Source organism: Tetrahymena thermophila (genome assembly GCF_000189635.1).
Source record: "Tetrahymena thermophila SB210 genomic scaffold scf_8254600, whole genome shotgun sequence".
NCBI classification, from domain to species: Eukaryota; Ciliophora; class Oligohymenophorea; order Hymenostomatida; family Tetrahymenidae; genus Tetrahymena; species Tetrahymena thermophila.
The window spans coordinates 235,812-257,183 of NW_002476370.1; the positions used below are offsets into that span (position 1 = coordinate 235,812).

A 21,372-nucleotide genomic window follows, 5' to 3' on the forward strand; every position below is an offset into this window, starting at 1 on the left:
TGCTTATAAAATACCAAATAGTTAAAAATCTGAAATAAAATCTTCAAAAATTAATTAAATGTTCTTATCAAAAGTAGGTAGGATTTCAATCAATTATTTATAAAAAAGGAAATTCTAAAATTTATTTGTATGTTATTGATTTGTTTATTTTTTCTCAAAATATAACAAGATAAAATTAAAATTAATACTCTAACTCATACTAAATTTAATACTAATTAGATATAAAAGCTTATAAATATACTATAATAATTAGTACAAACATAATTTATTTTGAAATTTAAAATAGAAATTCATTTTTTATTTATTTATTTAATGATTTAGTTAAAAATATATTTATTTATTTATTTATTGCTTAATTAAAGTAATATGGATTAAATTTTTCTTTTTTGTATTTATTTATTGTTTGTGTGTTAGTTTTCTTTATAAATTGAAATTATTTTTATGATATAATATTTATTTATTCACTCAAAACTCGAGGCAGATTTCGTAGTGCAAATGATTTTATAAAATCTAATTACTGCTTTAGATTTTCTCAATGAAGGTTTGTGGCAATTAATTTATTGAACTATTCAAATTCAAAATAATTTATCTAGGGTTTCTTGATCTAGCTTATATAGTCCATCATAATTAATGTATAATTAAGGATTAAAACAGTTAATATGCCCAGGCTCTCTGCAATTTAAGCAAATTGTTTCGTTCATGGAGTAGAAATCATAGCTTTTCTAAACTATGTCTAAATTAAGAGATCCACATTGTTTTAAAGTGTGTCCTTTCTTTCTGCAGATTCTGCAGCGAGATTAATCCATAGATTGCTCAAAAGCACAATCTTTAATACGGTGACCAACTAGATAGCACTTGAAGCAAACATAGTTGGTACAGTAATCTTTTGAGTGATCGCCAAGACAGAAGACACATTTACTTCTTTCTTCAGACTGATTTGTACATAATTATGCTGTATGACCGTTTCTATGGCACTTAAAGCAAGTTATTGCTTTATTTTCTTTAAAGTATCTTAATTCTTTTTCATTCTTAAATAGATCCTTAAATTCATCATTCTAATTTTCAGTTGATTCTTCTTTCTAAGGCATGCGAAGTAATTGGAATTAATCAGGACCTTAAGAAGATCCTTAAAGGAAAGATAAAGCACTATGCTTTTCAATTAAATTTTTCTCTTGTGTAATAAAATTTCTTTCACTCTTTAGTACTTTATAATTGTATACCACCTTATCATCAGATACTTCTTGTTTACCTTATGCTGGCATGGTGCTTGTCTCTACTGAAAAGCTTAATAAACTTGTCTTTCTCTTGTTTCCAGAATCATCTTGTATACTAGGAAGCGGTAAGCTATTATCTTCATTCGCCATAGGAATGTAATTATTTATTTTTTCAGTATAGTCTTTGACTAATTATGAGGCAAATTATTATATTTTTTCTTCAAAGTTATTGGTGGCACGGGCACGCAGTCTGGGATCCTTTATTTTATCAATTTGAATTTCCTCTTTCTACTTTTTGTACATGTTTATGTATTCAAGAACCATTTTTTCATATTTTTCAGGTTTTAATTGCATTTCCATGGATTTGATATTTTCTGGAATGTTAACACTTTTATCAAAGCTGATCTTTCTAATTGGTTTTTGTTCTTCCTATTAAATGCGATTATCTTCATTCTTTTTTAATAATAAAATATTTTAACCTTAAAAAAGTCTTTACATTTTTCTTTTCATTTAAACTTCTTAATTTGAAAATTATCAATGATTTAAATTGCAAATATTTTTTTTCATAATAATTTTTTTATGGAAAATTTTGAAATTTAAAAATAAGTTTTTAATAAATTTAAGTCAATTGTTGATTTTTACCTTATTATTAATTTATGGCAAATTAAAAGTAGGAATTTATGATGAGAATTTAGAAGACTTGCTGTCTTAATGCTCTAGTTCCATTTTGCTTTTTGATCTGTCTGGAAATTCTTACTTAATTAATTACTGGTTCTTTGTGAATAGCTATTGTTGTAATTGAGAAAGAGAGGTCATTTCATTTGGATATGCTTCTTTTTTGGTTTATTGAGGTGGTTAGATTTAGGTTTAGTTTTATGATTTTTGTGCTTGGGTTAATTGCTTAAGTCTTTCCATTTAGGCAAATGTTTCAACATTAGCAAATTAAGCAGGAAGAGTGGGGATTTCTGAAAATTTATTTCTTCTTTTGTTGTTTTAATTATCAGTTGGGTTATTGGACATAGCATATAAATTTTATTATGTTATTTTAGCATAAGGATTATCATTTAAATTCTTGTAGGAATTATTGGTTTCGTTTACAGTAGATTTTGCTAATAAATGTGCGTGCTGAATATGTTGATTTCCTTGGAGCTTTTATAATTCCATAAGGCGGAAATTTTATTGTTGTTTGTCTTAACGGTTTCTTTCTAATTCTTCTTGGATCATTTTTTCAAGAGGATTTAATTGCTCTTCTTTTTACGAGTAATCTAATCCAAATTCTAGGCCTAATCCAAGATCTAAAGACTTGGAATTTTTAATTTCATTCACCTTTTCTTTATTTTTTTTCTATATCTCCTCTAACATTTTTTCTTACTGTTTCAAGTATTCTTCATTAAACTTTTCAAATTCATTCAAATCTTCATCATCAATATCCATTTCTTCTCCTTCTTTTGCTTCTGCATTTGCTTCTGTAGCATCATCACTTTATTTCCCTTATTGCTTAGCTTCTTCGGTTGCTTAATCTGTATTTTGATTCATCTTCTCCTCCTTCTTTTTTTACTACTAAATCTATTTAATAAGCTCTTCTTTTTTGTTTACTTCTTCTTCGTATTTATTTAGTGCTTTGTTAAATTATTCATTCTGCTTCTCTTTTTAAAGTAAAAGAGGGTGTGAGTTATTTTAATCAAAATTTAACTTGGACTACAAGTCTTTCATTCCAGCTTACTTTGTTAATCTCTAGGAAGCATCTCTTAATTCCTTCTCTGTGCTATCTTGCTACAATATTTTATTTATTTTGCTTCCACTTCCACTGCTAAAATTTGAACCAGAAAGAATATCTTTATTCTATTTAGTTTTCTTTTTAACCCCAGAGACATATTATTCTTTCTAAATCTTAGCAAGAGCAAGCAGTCCTTCAGTCATCTACACATTATTATCAATCATATTTTTTTCAATATCTATGTAATAATTTTTAGGGTCAAATCTTTTCTCTTTTTTGGCTGCTGCAGCGTTGCCTTCTTGATTTAAATTTTCCCCTTTATGTTTGGATTTATTGAAATATGAATGAAGGAAAAGATCTTGCTATGCAGCAAGAGTTTATTGCATTTAAAAGTTGTTGCCTGTTCTGTTTTTGAATGCTTCGTTTCCAAGTTAATCCATTTTCTTAAGAAGTTAAAGTGGATTTGTAGAATCTTAAATTTGTTGGCTTTGATTTTCTAATAACTTATTTTCCTATTCTAGAAGTTCCTCTTTTGTAGGAATTTTTTGCTTTTTTTTATAAGTTGCTTCATCTTCTTCATCTAAAAGGCTTGTCTTTCTAAGTGTGTTCAAAATTTTAGTGGGACTAATATTCATAAAATTTTTGCTTTTATGAGGCTTTTGCTGAATTTTTCTTGTTGGGAAAGGAAACTCTAATTCTTGCTAAAATTTTATATCTGCATTATTCTTTAAAAAGAAATCTTCTTCCTACATTTTTATTTCTCCATCCTCAAGGTCAGCAACTGCTTTTAACTCACCATCCTCTGCATCTTATGCTAATTCTTTGTTGACTTCATATAGATCATCGTCTTTATTATTCAGTTCTTCTAAAGGTCTTTTTCCTTTAGCATTAGTTAAAGCTCCTAAATAATCTTTATAGCTTGGAGGTTTATCTAGCTTTTAAGTATCACAAACTCTTACCCATGAGCCGCAAATTTTTTATCTCCTTCTTGTTAAACCTGATCTTTTCTTTTTTTATGAAGAGGAAAGATTTGTTTTTTTCTTATTTCCTTCACCATCTGACTCATTTGATGAAGAATCAGATAAATAATTCATTAAAGGATCTTCATCTGAAGGTATGTTTTCTCCTTCTTCTCTTCTTAATGCACGAGATGCTTATTATTCTATTAAATCACTTACCTTCTTCTATTTACGTTCTAGGTATTTGGCCTTAGAAATTTCATCTTTATTCAAATGCTAAACGTCCTTGCTTAATTCTTAATTTGCATGCTGTTATTCATGTTTATTGAATGGATTAAAATGAAAGGTGTTTTATTTGTTAAAATTTTAGTTGTTTGTGTTTTCCTTTGTTTCATCGTTCTTTTTTGTGTGGTAATTGCTTTATTTTTCAAAATTATTCTTGACTACTGCATTAAATCTAGGCTAATTATTATCTTCTTATATTCTGCTTTGGTTGCCACCTCCTTATTTATTAGACTTGGTACTTTAATAGTTATTTAAGCCAAATAGCTTTTTGTTCTTATTTAAATTTTAATAATATTAGTTCTTATTCAGCTTAATCTAGAAGTTATTATCTTGCTACATTGCATTATTTAAGAATGCTGTAAAGCCAGCTCCACTTTACATGTTGTGAGCACACTTATCACGGAATGAATCAAACTACTAAACACTCTCTGGTTTTTCTTCTTCTATTGTTTGCTTCTTAAATACTTCCCAAGGTTTCTTTCTCTTTGTATTTTCAAACTTGTTCATCGCCTATGGATTAGAAGACTAAACATCTTAAGTTAATGTAGAATCCATAATTGCTTGCTTATCTTAATCTTTATTAATTCTAAAAAATGAAAATTTAACAAATAAAAAGCTTAACTTTTATATTTTACATTGAAGACTCTTTTAAAATTATAGTAGGTAGTAGAATTATTGCTTGAACCTAGCTAGAGTTATTTATTTTTGAAAAATCAGAATTTTGTGACAACGCTATCTATCTATCTATTATGGCCAATAGTTTAATAAATTTGTTTCTTCAAATGAATGATAAAAAATTTTATTATTAAAAATTTGTAAATATTCCTTTTTAGTATATAATAAATAAATAATCTTATCTCAAAAATTAATTAAGCAAAACAAAAAAAAATATCACCTTATTAATTACAATCACTTTTTTATAATTACAAAAAATTCCCTCCTACTTCAAAATTTAAAAAAATTATGAATTCAAAAACAAATTAAAAAAGAGAGAAAGAAAGAAATAAATAAAGAAGAGCAAACAAATTAAATTAATCCAAAATTTATTTTCAGGATTAATAGATATTCATATTATAATTAATTGCAAACTAATTAATTAATAATTATAATTCATATCTATAACAAATACATACATACATAGATAATTCAATTCATGGTTTTAATGATATATTAACTCTATTGGATTAAATCAAATAAGGCTCTAGTGTCTTTTTTGATAATATATTTTTTTAATTTTAAAATACCTATAAAAAAATAATAATATATTAATAATTAATAAACAATAAGAATTTTATTTATTTAATAAAAATTATATATTTTTTTTTAAAAGCAGGAGAGATCATTTTTTATTTCATATAAAAAAACATTTGATATTTTGATTAATTTTGAAATTTCTCAAACTAAACTATTGTATAATAATATGTTTATTTAAATTATTGTAGTGATACCTAATGTTTGGCAAAAATAGTTGATAAATATTTAAATGTAAATGTTTAAGTTTTAGTTTAATATATTTAGATTTATTTTTTAGCTTGCTTTATCAATGTTTTGAATATGATTAAATTTAAAGTAAATAATTAATTATTAAACTTTTATTAGATAAATAAAGTTTTAAATATATTAGAGTGCTATAAATTAAAAATACATTTTTATATATTAAACCATAAGAAAATTCATAAAAAAAAGTTAAAGAAAATACTGATTGCTATCCTTTAAGTGTATCCCTAATATATAATAAATGAAAGTACCTCAATAAAGAGATATTGATTAAATTAATATAGATAAACAAACTAAGAGCTAAATAGTTTAATTTTGATTATCAAAATTAATTTAATAATTATGCCTTCAGTATAATATAAATGGATGTATCAAAAAAAAAATACTAATTTTTTATTTTTATTTAAAATTTATTCAGTTTTACTAGTCCTATAAACAATTAAAAATTGCTAAAATGTTGATTTAAAATATTAAATTTATTATCAATTAAAATATTTATTTTCTAACAATTTATTTTTTGAAAAGTGAAATATTTTTAAAAAGTTAACCTTTTATAAAAATAATAAATATATTAAATTGAGTATTTTTTTAATGCAAATATTTTTAAGTTTTATATAAAATACTGTTCATATTATTATACTTTCTTATTAAGTAATATTCTACTTGCTCTTGATTACTTTTAATCCCATCTATTGCAATATTTAACTCTTTTATTAATTTAATAGTAGCTTTGAAGATTTGTTTAGCAGCAATTTATACCCCTCTATATTTTAGATAGGACTTTATAGAAAGCTTATTTTTTAAAAAGATTTGTTACTTTAAACTTTCTGTTAATATTTTTAAAAATTATTTAAACTGCTTATGCTTGGTGTATGAAACAATTTTTCGCTTCTTTACTCAATTTATTTTTGGAAATATTTATATGGCTTGTAGTTCATAGTTGGAGATATAAGATGATTAAGTTAATCCATGGAATTCTATTTCTTTACTTATTCTTATATTTTGCTTTAATCTTAAAAAGAAATTGGTTTTAGAAATTAGTATGTTTACTTTGAGAAGTTCAGTTATTCTTTTTCTTTAGTCTTCTTTCTATTTTATGCTGCATTAATAGAGTTATTTATTTGAGATAAAGACTATCTTCTTTAATTATTTTACAGAGAGATATTTTAATCATGCTATATAATTACTGAATTACCTCTTCTCTTATTTATAATTTTGCATATTTATGAATTTTATAGCTAAAATTAAGATTCATTATTAGGTAATTTTAACTGGAGATCTTTATTGATTTGTTAATCACTAGGATTTATTTATAAACTGTTAATGTTTTTAGAAGCAATATAGCTGCTTCTTTCTGATGGAGATGAAGATAATTAAGATTTTATATCGATATCTATATTCATTGTTTAAGTACCTTAACTAATTTTAGAGGAGTTTAGATCTTAGCTTTAGTTTCTTCTTAAAATATTATTTTAAATTTATTAATAATATTTGTTTTGGCTTTCTGAGAGGATTTCATGCTATTTAAAATTAATACTTTCGAGCTAAGACAAATTGATTGAGTATTTATTTTTATATAAGTAGCTTTTATTTTACTAAATTTAAAATATTTCGTTTTTGTTTGAATTATTCGGTTTCTCAAGCTACTGCTTATGATCGCTACTTTCGTTTTAGCCTTTTGTCTACAAAAATGATATGTTTTATAATAAACTTTTTGGATTATTGCTTTACTTTAAAGCTTTATTTTCAAATTTCTTTTGTATCAACGTCTCAAGTTAGTGTTTCCCAATTATAAAACTTGAGTTGCTTTTTAAATGCTTCTCTTGAGGTTTGGCCTGTGCTTTGTATAATTTTTGGCAGCTGGCGATGTTATTTCCTTATTAAGGAAGTTAAAAATCCTCATTAGACGCATGTAATTTCGATAAAGAAATACTCACTTAAGATTTGATATCTTACTCTCTCTATTTCGCAGACTACTTCAAGTAATAAAGTTAGGGATTTTTTTTCATCTAATCTCCTAATAATAATAATTGCTTAATGCTTTTATTATGAGTGTCATCCAAGCTATCTAAGCTTATCTTTTATCTCTTTATCCTTTAATTGTCTTCATACTTTTAGTTCACCATTTTTTATTAACTCTCTTAAGATTGCTCTTTTACTCTCTCTAAGCTATATGCTTACTTCAAATATGGAGCATAATTGCCTTAAAATTTGCTTTGCTGCAAAGGATTGCTTCTCTGTGTATAAAAAAATCTATCACATATACTCTTAATCAAATTTTCTTACTAGTTAGAATTCTCTGATTAATACAGATAAGGTTAACCTGTAAATTACTTCTAACTTCTTTAAGCTGAATTATTTCTACTAGGACTAAATTATGCTGTTGAAGCTTTTGAATCTACCATTTTAGATTTCTAATTTTGTAGGGCACTTTACTAGGTTTTTCTACTTTAGGCTTTAAAATTTTTAAAGTGGTTTGTGGTAATAACATCACTTTCAATAGATAATTTTATAAATTTAAATGAATCATTAATATTCTTTTCTAATTTATTCACAGTCATTTATTAATCTTAGTTTCGGTTTCTTTTAGGAATAGTAAATTTTAGTTCACCCAACTACTAGCCTCTGAAATTTCCTTAATTGCTTTGAAGTGTTTCATGAATTTTAGCTTCCTTACTCAATGCATCGAAATGGAGATTTTAATTTAAATTTTGCTGGCATTAATTCATTGATTTAGACATATCTAAAAAAGGAGTGCCTAATTTTGTTAAAAATTTTATTCTCTATTTAAATTAATAAACAAACAACTTTAATTATTTATTATTTAAATAGCAGTGTTAATTAAAATCTAATTATTTTTTTAATATAAAAATTAATTATCTCATATCAACATTTTTTACATTATTTTTTGAAATTATTTTTCCAAACAAAGCATGAAAATAGAAATTCAACTTTTTTTGTTCGAAAAGTAAAATTAATTACACAAAAATTAATGATTTAAGTATTTATTTAGTATTGATCCAATCACTAAAAGCACAATCAAATAGATTTAAAAATTTATTGAATTATGTTTTTGATATTTTTAAATATTTAATTTAATGTATTATAAAATAAAATTAACATTTCAAAAAATAATTTTGTTTAAAAAATTATTAAGCAAGAAAAAAAATAAATAATTAAGTTGTATAAAATCAGCATTATAATATTATTAAATTAATTACTATTTCCATTTATCATTAAGAGACTTTTAATACATAAATAAAAATTCAAATTGTAAAAAAAAAAATATTTTAATAGAAATTAGTTAATTTAATTTTAATTTCAAATATTAATTTATAAAATTTATAGAAATTTAGTAATTATATTCAAATTTGATAATAGAGCTCATTAGCTTCAAACCTTATAACTTCTATTAAAGATTTAATTATAAAGCTATCATTGAATGATATCTCTTTTATCTATATTCAAATATTTTTTTTACTAAATTTCATACAAATTTTCATCAGTTAGCTAAAAGCTTTTGGATAACTCCATCCAAATCTTATGATTTCACTGTAGGTTTGTAAAATCCACAAACTTTGCCTTCTCTATCTACAACAAATTTAGAGAAATTCCATGGAATCTGCTTAGCCTTGTTAGTTTAGGGATCGTAGAGCTCTGAGTTAGTTCTCAAAAATTTGTAAATAGGATGAGGATTATCGCCATTGACTTCAATCTTTTAAAATAATGGGAATGATGCACCAAACTTTTCAGTTATAAAATCTTTAATCTTTGGCTCAGCCCAAGGTTCTTGGGACATAAACTAATTGCAGGGGAAGCCTAAAATCTCTAGGCCGCTGTCTCTATTTAAAAAAAAATTATTTTTTGAGTTAATTCCATTTGTTTTAAATTTTGTTACTTATATTTCTTATATAGATCGACAAGCCCTCTGTATTAGTCTCCTGTCAAACCTCATTTACATGCAACATTTACAATAATTATAGCCTTTTTATTGCTATATTAGCTCATTTTAACAAGATTTCCATCTATGTCAACAGCTTCTAAATCGAAGAAAGTATTTTCTAACTTTTTTACGTTTTCAAATTTACTCTTAAAAAAGCAAGCACCCATTTTAAGTTTATAAATACACTTAGAAAATATTAATTAATATTAATTATAATAATTATAGCAATATTTTATCCACAAATTTTTTATTTAATTAAAATTTTATAGCTAATATTCTTTATCATAAATGTATTAGATGTCTAAATTTGTAGAAAATTCCATATTACATGCTTACATTAAATGCAGTATTAATCATCTATTTTATCTAATTGTTACTCGAGGAAAAGCTAAAATGATTAATAAAAATAAAGTCCTATTGAAGTCTGATATTAAAATATATTGATTTGTTTAATTAGCTAAAAATTATTCTAAATGTTTGTTATATTTATAATATTGCTTACAGTTTTTTATAAATAAAAGTCTTAAAAAGAATCTAATAATTTCTCAGTTTATAAAATATTAAATGGTATTATTAACAAATAAAATGACATGGCAATTAATAAAATTTATCGAATCAATAATGAAGTAATGCAATATAAATATAAATACAAAATTAAAGTTAATTAATATAAGTTGTTAATAAATTAGATTGAATTAATCAAAAGCAATCAATCTCCTTTAGAGATATAAAAGACAAAAATGTCTCCAACTCTTAATTCTATTTGATTTTCTTAATCAGAGAAAATACCAAGTTTTTTGACTTGGCAGACAGCTTCTTCTCCCTTTGGTACAACTTTAATTCTAACACCAAAATTTTCAAAGCTTTTTGGAACGAACCCTTTTTTTAAATAAAAATAAATATATAAAAAATGAATAAATTTAATTCATTTATATACCTGGTTATTTAGCTTAAAAGATTAACTTTGAAGTAATTACATCTACTCCGGCACAACGAGTTTCTTTAAGATATAAATATGGCTCAAAGAAATCAAGTTTTATTTTTTACTCATTTTAAAAATAGCTATACAAAAACCATGTAGTGTACAAGTATTCTATTTCACAAATTCTGTTTGGGTCATAATCTTAAATTTCATTAGGATCAAGCATTATAGGGATTTTAGGAATAGGAGTAAATTATGGTTCATTCCAGACAATTGTTTTTAAATCTATCATTCCTGCAAGGCCATAAAAATTAATTTAAATTTTAATATTGTCTCCAACTCTTGACACAGTTATAGGCTGAACAAAAGTTGGTGTGTTTGAATCAAAGTTATGCTAAATATTTATATTGAAAATAAAATAAAAAAATAAATCCAAAGCAAATAAGCAAGCAATTAAATTACTCTACACTCTTCTTTAAAAGCCCACACAACTTTTCTATCCTCAACTGAGTCAAATTAATATTCACAGAAATAACGTTAATTTCTTTTTTTATTTGAAAATGTACTTGCATACTTGTAACTGAACGATATCTTGGTGCTATAGCCTATTGTTGATATATTTTAATTAACAATCTAAAAATCAGCTCTTCAAATTTGAAAATAATTGATAATAAATTTTTATAATTTTAATTATAGTAAGGAGATTTTAATTTGTTCATCAATACACTACATTAAACAGTAAAAATAATAATAGTATTAATGATGGTAATTTTAAAAAATGTAATAATCAAACAATAAATAAATAAAAAAATTCTTAATTCTCATATAAAAAGTATATTTTCACTTCAGAAGTTTATTGAAGAATGAAATAAAAATGTTAATTAATCTAATAGTTCTAATTATGGTATTTAGAATTTGAAGAATATAAAAGATAAATACTTAATTCTTCATGTAAAAAGTATAGTTACTTTATATTCTGAAATCTATTGAAGAATGAAATAAAAAATGTTTATTTTAATTGGAATAATCTTTTGAAAATTAAATTTATTTTTATTACTGCTTTAAAAAATTATAAATATTAAGAATAATAATTGTGTTAAATGATGGGCATTTATGAAAATAATAATATTGATTTTAATTCTTTATATAAAATGTATATTTTATTATCTTCTGATATTATTTAAGAATTAATTAAAAAGTTTTAGTTTTAATTGCAATGATCGTTTGAAATTTAATTTTTTATTACCTTTTAGACATGGAAGAACTTCAGCAATAATATGTCTATCCATACGAACCCCTTTTATATCTTTGAATTACACTCTTTCTTAAGTCAAATAGCTATCTTTGAATGAAAGAATGGCCATGGTGCTCTTAATAAAGGAATTATCTAAGGCAACCATTTCTTATTCCAAAATTTCATTTATTTTATAATAAAAGAGAGAGTTTATTAAACGTAAATTATTTTGTTCGTCGAATAAAAAGTAGAAAATCTTTTTTTAAGCTATCTCAGGTAGTTTAATGAACTATTCCATAAAGTTGCAGTTTACTTTAATCTTCTTGGATTAGTTTATGGTGTTTTATTTAGAGGCCTGCTTGCGTAGCATCATTCCTTCTGAAAACATATCATTATCCTTATTATCATATCTGGTACTTATTCTGCGTTAAACTGAGCTTATTGAAAAGCGCTCAACCATGCTTGTGTTGTTAAGGTTATTTCTCCCTCTTACAGATTCTCTATAAAGAGTTTGCATTGAATTATTCATTTGGTCTTTTTAAATTGTGTCAGTTACCTATTTGTGAAAGTTAGATATTTAATTATTTTCTTCAAAGCTATCATTTTTTTATTTTGTTTCCATGCCAAAATCGCTCTTATCTTCCTCTTCTTCTAAAATTCTTTTGTATCTCTAGTTGTTGTTAAGCTATTAAAATGTATTCTAAGCCATTTTTTTAAGAGTTTGCTCATTATTTAAGTTTGAGCCAAGCTACGATTACTAATGGGTACTACTCATTCTGCTTCCCATACGAGCAGATATATTATGAGGTTCCTTGTTGTTAGACAGTTAACTCTCATTTAACGACTAATTGTGTTTATTAGGAAATCCTGCTTTATCTTTTAGAATAAAAATACTGTTATTTTGACTACTAAAACTGCCATTATTTTATTGGTTTCTATGTGAATTTAGATTATTTAACATATTAGTGCGATCTCCTAAAACAAAACTTTAATTCGGACTAACAGCACTTTTTATTTTCGTTATTTTTGTTGCTTATCCTTGGTAAGGCATTCCAGTGCTGGTATTATTGTTTTCTTTTTGCTATTTATTTTATGAACAATTAGTGTTTTAAGGATCAAATTTCTCATATTCTTGCTAGGCCTTTCTCATAATACTAGTAATACACTTATTCTTATTAGGACATTCTGTCTAACCAAAATATATTGATCTCTGATTGAGTGGTTTCACTTCGTTTTATCCCATATTTGTTTGCAAATACTAAATGAAAGCTTAAGTAATAACTAATTAATTTCAATTGAATTAAAAATTGTTAATTTATTTTTTAAGTTTTAACTATAATTTTTTGAATTTAATTTATGTAAAAACATTTCAAAAGTAAAATAACAAACAAACATAATTTTTTCAAATAGCCTTTCAAAATTAGTAGAATAAAAATTAATTTAATGAATGATAGAAAATACATAGTTTTTTTGAGCTAAGTATAATACAATATTAATTCATTAAAATTTACATACTTTTTAATAGCTCAATGAGCTGGATTTTAAAGATATTTAAATTAAAATATCTTTAAAATCCAATTAATATAGAATTATGTTGTTAATTTTAATCTAAAGAAATTCTAAATTATGTTTCATAGTTGATAATGAAAAAAAACTTAGTAAGTTATTTAATTTTTTAGTTAGTTAGTTACAGTTTGATATATTATTTTCTACTGTAAATAAAATAGAAAAAATTTAATTACTAAATATATCTTCCAAAACAGAATTTAAAGTAGCGAAAAGTTGTTATTTTTTTTTTGCAAAGAAAAAATATTCAACAAAATATTTATTATTTAACAAACAATACTTATATAACTCAATCTAATATATCTTACTTTAATAAATCTGCAACCCTATCTTTCCTCTATTAATATTAAAAAATTATATCTTACTTTAATTTATTAAAAAGATAGTGAAATATATTGATTGATTTTGAGAAAATTATTCTTCCAAATAAATTTATTGCCTTCCTTATTTTTGAATTTAAAAATTTTGATAAAGAAATTTACATCTATTTAACGGCTTGCTGCTAATCTTCTGACAATTGGAGAATTTTTAAGATTTTCATTATAAACTTCTGGTGTTAGGGAAAAATCTTTTTACTTTCTTTTGAAATTCTAATATTTATCAAATCCCTTATGGATTGATTCTATTTAGTGAGGTTGGTTATCTTTAGAGTTATTATTCTTATTTTAACTCTTTATATTGGATACTGCGCCTGCTTTATTATAGTTTAATTCAGATTTTATTCTTTCATATATTAAAGGATTTGGGTTATAATCAACTTCTAAAATAGGAGTTTTTACAAAGCTTCTATTTGCATTTTTCTCATTTTCGTATTATTCAAAGCTGCTTTATAAAAATTTTTTAATTTGTTTATCATTTTAATCGATCATCTTATTTTTTCTATTCTTTTCAGGTGAATCATAGCTATTAAATCTTTAATCTTTTGATATTTCTTCTATGCTAGGTTAGGGCATAGGATTCAAAATATTGTGTCCAAGAAATTCTAAATATTTTTTCTTTTTACTGTAGCCATAATTTTGAGGAGAATAATTCAATTATTCTTATCTGCTCTAATGATTTATCAACTTTTAATTTTTTCTTTATTGCTAGTCTTATGGATTTTAATCTTCATATTCGTTAAAAGTCATTCCATCTCCTAACATAATCTCTCGAAGTCTTGGAACCTCTATAGGATCCTTGAAAATATTAGGATAATTATTATTTTTTTCGTTTTGCAGTCTAGATAGTATTTAATTTTATTAACTCTGATTCCTTGATAAAAAGATATTTTTTCTTTAAGGTTGCTAAGTGTAATTCGAAATCACTAATTTATTTTGAATGAAAATTAATTTATAGATTTAAAATAAAAAAACTATTGTATTAATTAATTACTATTTGGGTAATCAATTTTAATTAACTCTTCAATAGAACTACTCCTGTTTTTGCTTTACATAGGTATTACTTAATAATCATTGCTGCCCCTATACTACTGCTTGTTTCTAAAGATTCCTTCATTTACGAACAAGTCTTTATTGCCTATGAATCCAAATATAAATGGAAAATTAATAGTTTTATATATTAAAAATAATAAATTTACTTTAGTGATTATCTTAAAATTACAATAGCTGTGATATTTAATCTTTCCTATTCATTTTTACATTATTTTGAAACTATAAAAAATATTAGAACTTTTATCGCAGTTTTATAAAACAAAATAAATATTTACTGGATTGTCATCCTTGAATTGAAATTTCAATATTGAGTTGCTATTATTTGTATTTTTATTAAATATTCCGCCTTAACCATTTATATTTATATTGTAGTCTTTAAACTCTTTACCTTACTGAAATATCTTATGAATTAAAAATAACAATCTAAATAACAATATTGCATTTTAAGTTTTGTGTTTACATTCGGTGACATATTGATTTAGCTTATAATTTGCAAATCTTTTTAAAGTTAAATCTGTCTCTTTTTTTCAGAGTTAGCTCTATCTTTTTTGCTTTACTAGACTATTGAATCTAAATGTCTAAGTTGCTGGTTGTATAATTGATCCTAAATTTATTTTAAGTCTAATTATTATCAAATAATTCTATAAATGATAAAATAAATACAGTATCATCCTAAAATAAATGCTTATAGCTTGAATAGAATTCACTCATTCAATGAATAATATCCTTTAAAAGGACAGATGAAATAAAATGTGGTTTTGTCTTAAATTATTTTACTTTAAATCTTAAAAATAATCTAATAATTTGATATCTAAAGATACTACTAATTAATTATTAATTAATTTTTATTAAATGTATGCAAAATAAATTATTATAACTATTGAAGTATAACCTATTTTTATATAGAATTTAATAATTTGTGGGTATTATTTATTTAAAATTGAAATAAATACTTTAGCTTTCACTGATTAATTTTAATTAAAAGAGATTCCTTAATTATATTCTGTAAGATTTTTTATAAAAATAAATTTTTTTAAAATATTTGAGTAAAATTTTAAATAGAAATATTATGAAAATTTATAATGATAATATTATTAATTAATTTTAAATCAATTAAATAAATTCAATTATTTATTGAGTTTTTTTTATTTTAGTTTTTTAAAAAATAAATTAAAGTAACAATTTAATAATTAATATAAATAACTAAATAGATAGATAATTTGATAATACACAATATTAATGCAAAATAAAATTAAAAAATTGATAATCCAAGATTTCGTTCGTATGAGTAAATTCCACAAAAATTATTATAATCCTTTATTTATTTAGTAAAAGCTCGAAACGTATATTTAATGTAAAATACTTATATCAATTCATCAATCAAGTAATTAGATTAATTATTTATTAAATTATAAAAATTAAATTTGTAAATAAATTGTTTAAAAAGAGGTTAGATTGATTTTATTTAGTTAATTTAGATAAAACTATCAAGAAAAGATAATAAAATCTAATTAAATAAATAAATAAATGAATTAATTATAAATTTGTATTTATTTTTTTTAATGAAATTGTTTTTTAGGTTAATGTCAGTTTGGGGAATTAGGGGGATGATTTGCAAATTATTTGATTATAAAAGGGTTATCAATATCAGCTGATTTTACTATTTTTTTTTTTAATCTCTCTTTCATCTTAAACTTTTGGTATTATTTTATAATGCTTCCAATATTATTATGAGTCATGTAGATCTTGAAGGTTCTCACTGTTTCTGTGGGAATATCTTCTTTATGCTCAATAATTTGCTTAACAACTTTTTGTGCATTTTGCATATGCATTATTTCTAAAACTTATTGCATTTAACCTATTGTAATTAATCGTTTATAATTTTGCTTGACTTGTGTAGCTAGTTTAGGATCATTAAGTAAAAGTTATGAAGGTCTTCTATAATCTTACAAATTAACATCGATCAAAGTTTAATTTTTTTCAAGAGTGTTCCAATTTTTTTTTGTACGAGCAGAAAGCAAAGTAGCTTTTTTTTAGAATTCTTGTCTGTTGTTAACTCTCATACTTGGCACCCTACTTTTCTAATTTTAAAATCCACAGTCATTTAGAGATTTTCTGGAGTTTAAATTTTTATTACTTTGTTTTGATTAATATTAATCATCAGATGAATCTTAAGATTCAGTAGATGATTTAAAGGATGATTATTAAGAGTCGTTATCTAATTTGCTTTTACTCGAATCTTTTTTTATACTATTTAAAGTCATTTATACCGCTTCTTAAGCAGATTCTTTTGGAAAGTCAGTTTTAGAATCCTCGTTTTCCTACTCAACTATTTTATTTTCTGTTTAAATGAGCTATTGACTATTTCCTTAATTATTTAGTTAGAAGCTTGATCTAGGAATATTAATGGATATCCTTGAGCCGTTTCCTAATTTTTCAACCTGAGGTATGTTTAAACTGAACATGTCTTAAGATTTTTTTTCTTTTTGTACTTACTTTTTTGATTAGCTTTATAAATCAGGTTCTATCTAAATCATACTTCCTAATTCTTCTTCGTTCTCTTCTCTGAAGAACAAGCAATCATCTTCTATTTCTTATTGAAATGCAAGAGAGTTTAATACCAATCTATCTAAGGATCTTTTGATACTTTTTCTTTCATCCTCTTATTATAAATTGTAAAATCTAATTATTTTATGCTTTGCAGGTTTGTAAAAGAATAGTGGACAATCTTTCAGAATGTGTTAACTGCTTTTGCATGATTAACAGTAAACTTTTGCACATTAAAAATTTTCATTTAGATTCAATTTATCTTTAAGTTCTAGGTATTTTTCTTTATCAATTGAAAATTAATTTATCACCTCAATAAAATCTGTCAGAGCTATTTAATGAACCGTTGTTATTTCTAAGCTTTTAGCATTTATTGAAGATTAATGCACTTACGAAATGAATTCATACTAACCAAACGATTAATTTTCTTTATATTCATAAAAAGTTTGATACTCTGAAAAAAAATTTTATTTTAAATTTTATTTATTAGATTAATCTAAGTAAACCTCAACCTTGCCTTTTAATATGTAGTACAATTATGGAACATGATAGCTTCCCGATTTCATTATCATCTCATCAGGACCTAATTGTTTAAAAGTATAAAAATAAATTCTATTTGATGTTAAATAACAAAAATTTATTATTTTTGATGCTAAATAATTAAAAAAAAAATATTTTTAATGGAAAATAACAAAAAGATATTATTTTTGATGCTAAATAACAAAAAGAAATTCATTCCATTTATTTAAAAGAAAAAGCAAAAATTAATTTATTTTAATTTATAAATACAAGAAATAAATAAGTAATATTACCATAACTGACTTCTTTCATTTTAAGTGAAAGAGCATTCAAGAATTGTTAACTAAACTGCTATAAAAAAGGTATGTTTTTTATAGATCTCTTAAATATTTCTTCAGTGATTTCCTCTCGAAGGAATTTACTCAATATATTGAGTGTCTAGTTAGGATGAACTCCCTTTTAAAAATTCTGTGTATGGACATACTTTAAATATTTTCTGGCCATTTACTGCAAGTGAGGATTTACGTCCCTACTAAATAAATAGTTATTAAGCTATGCTAGATGCTTGATGTATACTTTTTTGACACAGTAATACTCTTTGTACACATTTTGAATATTCATTAAAATGTAGCCAAATATTATTGAAGTGAATATAGCCATTGAAGAAATAAACACCTTTTCTCCATCACTTTTTGGAACTATATCTCCATATCCTATTGTTCCAACTGTTACTATTGAGAAGTAAATTGATGAAATATATTAAGAGATCATAGAAGTATTAACAAGATTATTAGCTGCTATCCAGTTATTTTATAATCCAATACTTTGCTGATAATCACCTAATTTAAACCATGCGCAAGCAAATAAATGACAGAGCATAAATATCTCCAAAAGAAGAGTTAAAATATTTATTATTAAATGATATTTACTGGAAAATTGAAAGGATTCTGCTATTTTTTCAATAATTTCATAAAATGAAAAATATTTAATTAAAAATATAATCTTTAGCGATGGATAGCCTAAGTGATTAAGCCAAAGAGACGAGTAGGCTATTGTATCTATCAATAGATGACTGTTAATGTAATTAAAGAGAATTTTAAGTCTATTTTTTTAAAGAACTCCGTTTTCATAATAAGCTGTATTTACCTATACTACAAACTCAAACATAAAAACAAGTCTTGTCAACTAAGAAAAGAACTAGCTTATCTCTTGGGCATCAGCGTAGCAAATTTCGAAAGGGATAGTGAATGAATTTAAAAAAATAAAAAATATTAATACCAAATCCCAAAAAATTGATATTTTGTTATAAGGTAAAATAATAGGAATAGGACCAAGTAATTTCTGTGAGAATTCTTAAACTTTATTTTTAAAATTAAAGAAAGGGGTTAAAAATATCTTCATTCTTTTTTTGAGCAGCAGCCAAGATATTCTAACTTTTCTCACAAATTTAAATCGACTTCTAAAGTAATTTTCATTCATTTAATATTTGTTTTTTCCTTCTATTTATTGATGTGAGGCTTTTCAATAATATTTAATTTGTTAACTTCTACTAATAAAAAGAATAATTAATTAATTATGTAAAAATTCATTACCTAAATCGTTAATTGCATTCCATTGATTTTTCATTAGCTCTTAAGGTTTGAAATAAATTAGCTTTTGCTTATTCCTATAAATAAACCTGTTAAAGAATATTAAAATATGAAAAAAGCTTTTCTTCCAAACTTCTTGTGAAGTGCGATGTATTTTCTTTTAGGACCTATAATTTATTGCATCTTCGTTGTTGTCACTATCTTAAGAATCTATTTTTGTGCCACCAATTGTTTTCCAGTTTTTTTTCTTTTTAAATCCAGATTCTGCAAAGATAGGATCATCTGGTTTGAATCTGTACGAACCTCTATGCTATCTTGATGAGTTAGAAAAAGATCTATTATTTAAATCAGATGTTTCAAACATTTTAGATTAATCAAGACTTTGGAATTCGCCAGATTATATTCTTCTAGTACCTTTTCTAGAATTGCTTCTACATTAAATTTAATGTCCTTTAAAAAATCTATCTACAATTTAATTGCTATTATTAACATCCTAAGTCTCATTAACTTAACCTCTTTCTTAAAAAGTTTAATCTATTGTTTAGCATTATAATTCTTATAAATCTTCTTCTTAAAGCTTTTCATCTTACTTTTGCTCTCCATCCACTTTTATAGATTTATTATCTTAATTATTTAATTCAATTTAAGTAAGGTTTGGACTAGATTTGAGAATTTTTTAACCAATCTAAACTTCAGCCCATTTTTGTCTATGTTATTCTCCAATTCTTAAGTCTTAATAGCTCTCATTGTTAAAAGTTGTTGTTATTACTTAATCATAAATTAAATTATTTTAATTCATTTAAAAATTAGAATCTTCTACTTTCTGTTGATCATTTATAACCTAAATTGATGATTCACAAATACTATTCTCACATATTCCTTTTGATTTCTAAGGTATTTAAACTTAAACACACTATTCGTCAAGCCAAGTAACAGAGGTCTTTTTCATTAAATAGATTATAGCTTCTTTAAATTTGAATGTATACTTTTTAATTCTACTTATAGATTAAATAAAGTAATTAATCCTTATAAAAATTTATTTCTGCTCCAAATAATAAGTTAGACTAATAATTATTCTTATTAAAATTAAAAATATTGTTGATTTATTTTTCTCTCTTTATGTTTTTAGATGTTAACTTAAAAATTTTTTTTTTTTTCATAGTAAATGAAATATCCTAAAATTACTTTTTAATTTATAAATGAAATAATTTAAAAGTCTGATGAGTAAATTAGCTCAACAAGAATATTTTTAAATTTTACAATTTAATTTTAGTTTAATAGCATTTTTAAATGATAAAATAAATATTTAACTTTATCGAAAAATTATTTTTAACAAGATGGTTATATCCCTTAAAAATAAAGTGCATAAAGTATGAAAACAAAAAGAAGTAAGTAAAAAATAATCAAACAAAAAAATTAAATGGAATATTTTAAAAACAAAGAAAAATAAATCCTTTCACTCAATTAAATTTCATTTAATTTTAAAGTAAAATTTATGTTTATTAAATTATAATAAAAATAAAATTGATACAATTTTTTTATAAAAAAGTTAGAGATTTAAGAAAATAAATAAGGATTAATTTAGTATTTTAGTCTAAATGCTGAAAACATGCTTTCATCCATAATATTTATTTTTATAATATGAGTTATTTTAAATAGTAATTTAAAATAGATTAAAATACTTTATTTAAATAATTAGATTCTCAAATTTTTGTTAATTTACTAATGAAAATGGGTATTCTTTTTAAAAATAAATATTTTATATACTAAATTGAATTACCCTTAAATTAAAAATTACTTTAAATTTATTAATAATTTTCTATAATCAAATATTATTTTTTTAAAGTTATTTTAGGTAAATTTTCCTTCCTATTTATTTATTTGTCTTGTGGTAATAATATTTCTTATTTTATTTTTAATATGATAAAAAAATTAACAGTTTTTTATTTA

The 21,372-nt window shown here is 23.3% G+C and overlaps 6 protein-coding genes across 6 annotated transcripts; all 6 read right to left on the reverse strand. All coding sequences in view use genetic code 6, as the record gives it.

Moving 5' to 3' along the window:
* Positions 1-177: 177 nt before the first annotated feature.
* Positions 178-5,431, reverse strand: TTHERM_00279820 (glutathione peroxidase). Its single transcript, XM_001018139.2, has 3 exons — positions 4,811-5,431; positions 1,857-4,761; positions 178-1,667 (listed from the first exon to the last, which is right to left on the reverse strand). The coding sequence occupies exons 2-3, from the start codon at positions 4,728-4,730 to the stop codon at positions 576-578; spliced, it is 3,966 nt and encodes a 1,321-aa protein (XP_001018139.2). The 5' UTR covers positions 4,731-4,761; positions 4,811-5,431; the 3' UTR covers positions 178-575.
* A 1,175-nt stretch (positions 5,432-6,606) lies between these two features.
* On the reverse strand, positions 6,607-8,401 carry TTHERM_000279828 (glutathione peroxidase; the record flags this gene model as incomplete). Its single annotated transcript, XM_012798147.1, has 2 exons — positions 6,607-6,649; positions 6,723-8,401. 2 exons carry the CDS (start codon positions 8,399-8,401, stop codon positions 6,607-6,609), a joined length of 1,722 nt encoding a protein of 573 aa, XP_012653601.1.
* A 773-nt stretch (positions 8,402-9,174) lies between these two features.
* TTHERM_000279829 (hypothetical protein) lies at positions 9,175-9,782 on the reverse strand (the record flags this gene model as incomplete). Its single annotated transcript, XM_012798148.1, has 2 exons — positions 9,175-9,514; positions 9,571-9,782. 2 exons carry the CDS (start codon positions 9,780-9,782, stop codon positions 9,175-9,177), a joined length of 552 nt encoding a protein of 183 aa, XP_012653602.1.
* Positions 9,783-10,324: 542 nt separating this feature from the next.
* TTHERM_00279830 (hypothetical protein) lies at positions 10,325-13,014 on the reverse strand (the record flags this gene model as incomplete). Its single annotated transcript, XM_001018140.1, has 4 exons — positions 10,325-10,494; positions 10,553-10,931; positions 11,000-11,142; positions 11,784-13,014. The coding sequence occupies 4 exons, from the start codon at positions 13,012-13,014 to the stop codon at positions 10,325-10,327; spliced, it is 1,923 nt and encodes a 640-aa protein (XP_001018140.1).
* A 612-nt stretch (positions 13,015-13,626) lies between these two features.
* Positions 13,627-15,478, reverse strand: TTHERM_00279840 (hypothetical protein; the record flags this gene model as incomplete). Its single annotated transcript, XM_001018141.2, has 7 exons — positions 13,627-13,674; positions 13,820-14,640; positions 14,709-14,852; positions 14,914-14,986; positions 15,043-15,168; positions 15,228-15,371; positions 15,431-15,478. The coding sequence occupies 7 exons, from the start codon at positions 15,476-15,478 to the stop codon at positions 13,627-13,629; spliced, it is 1,404 nt and encodes a 467-aa protein (XP_001018141.2).
* Positions 15,479-16,353: 875 nt separating this feature from the next.
* Positions 16,354-20,371, reverse strand: TTHERM_00279850 (cation channel family protein; the record flags this gene model as incomplete). The annotated part of the gene is made up of 3 exons (XM_001018142.2): positions 16,354-17,897; positions 18,127-19,191; positions 19,426-20,371. 3 exons carry the CDS (start codon positions 20,369-20,371, stop codon positions 16,354-16,356), a joined length of 3,555 nt encoding a protein of 1,184 aa, XP_001018142.2.
* Positions 20,372-21,372: the final 1,001 nt, after the last annotated feature.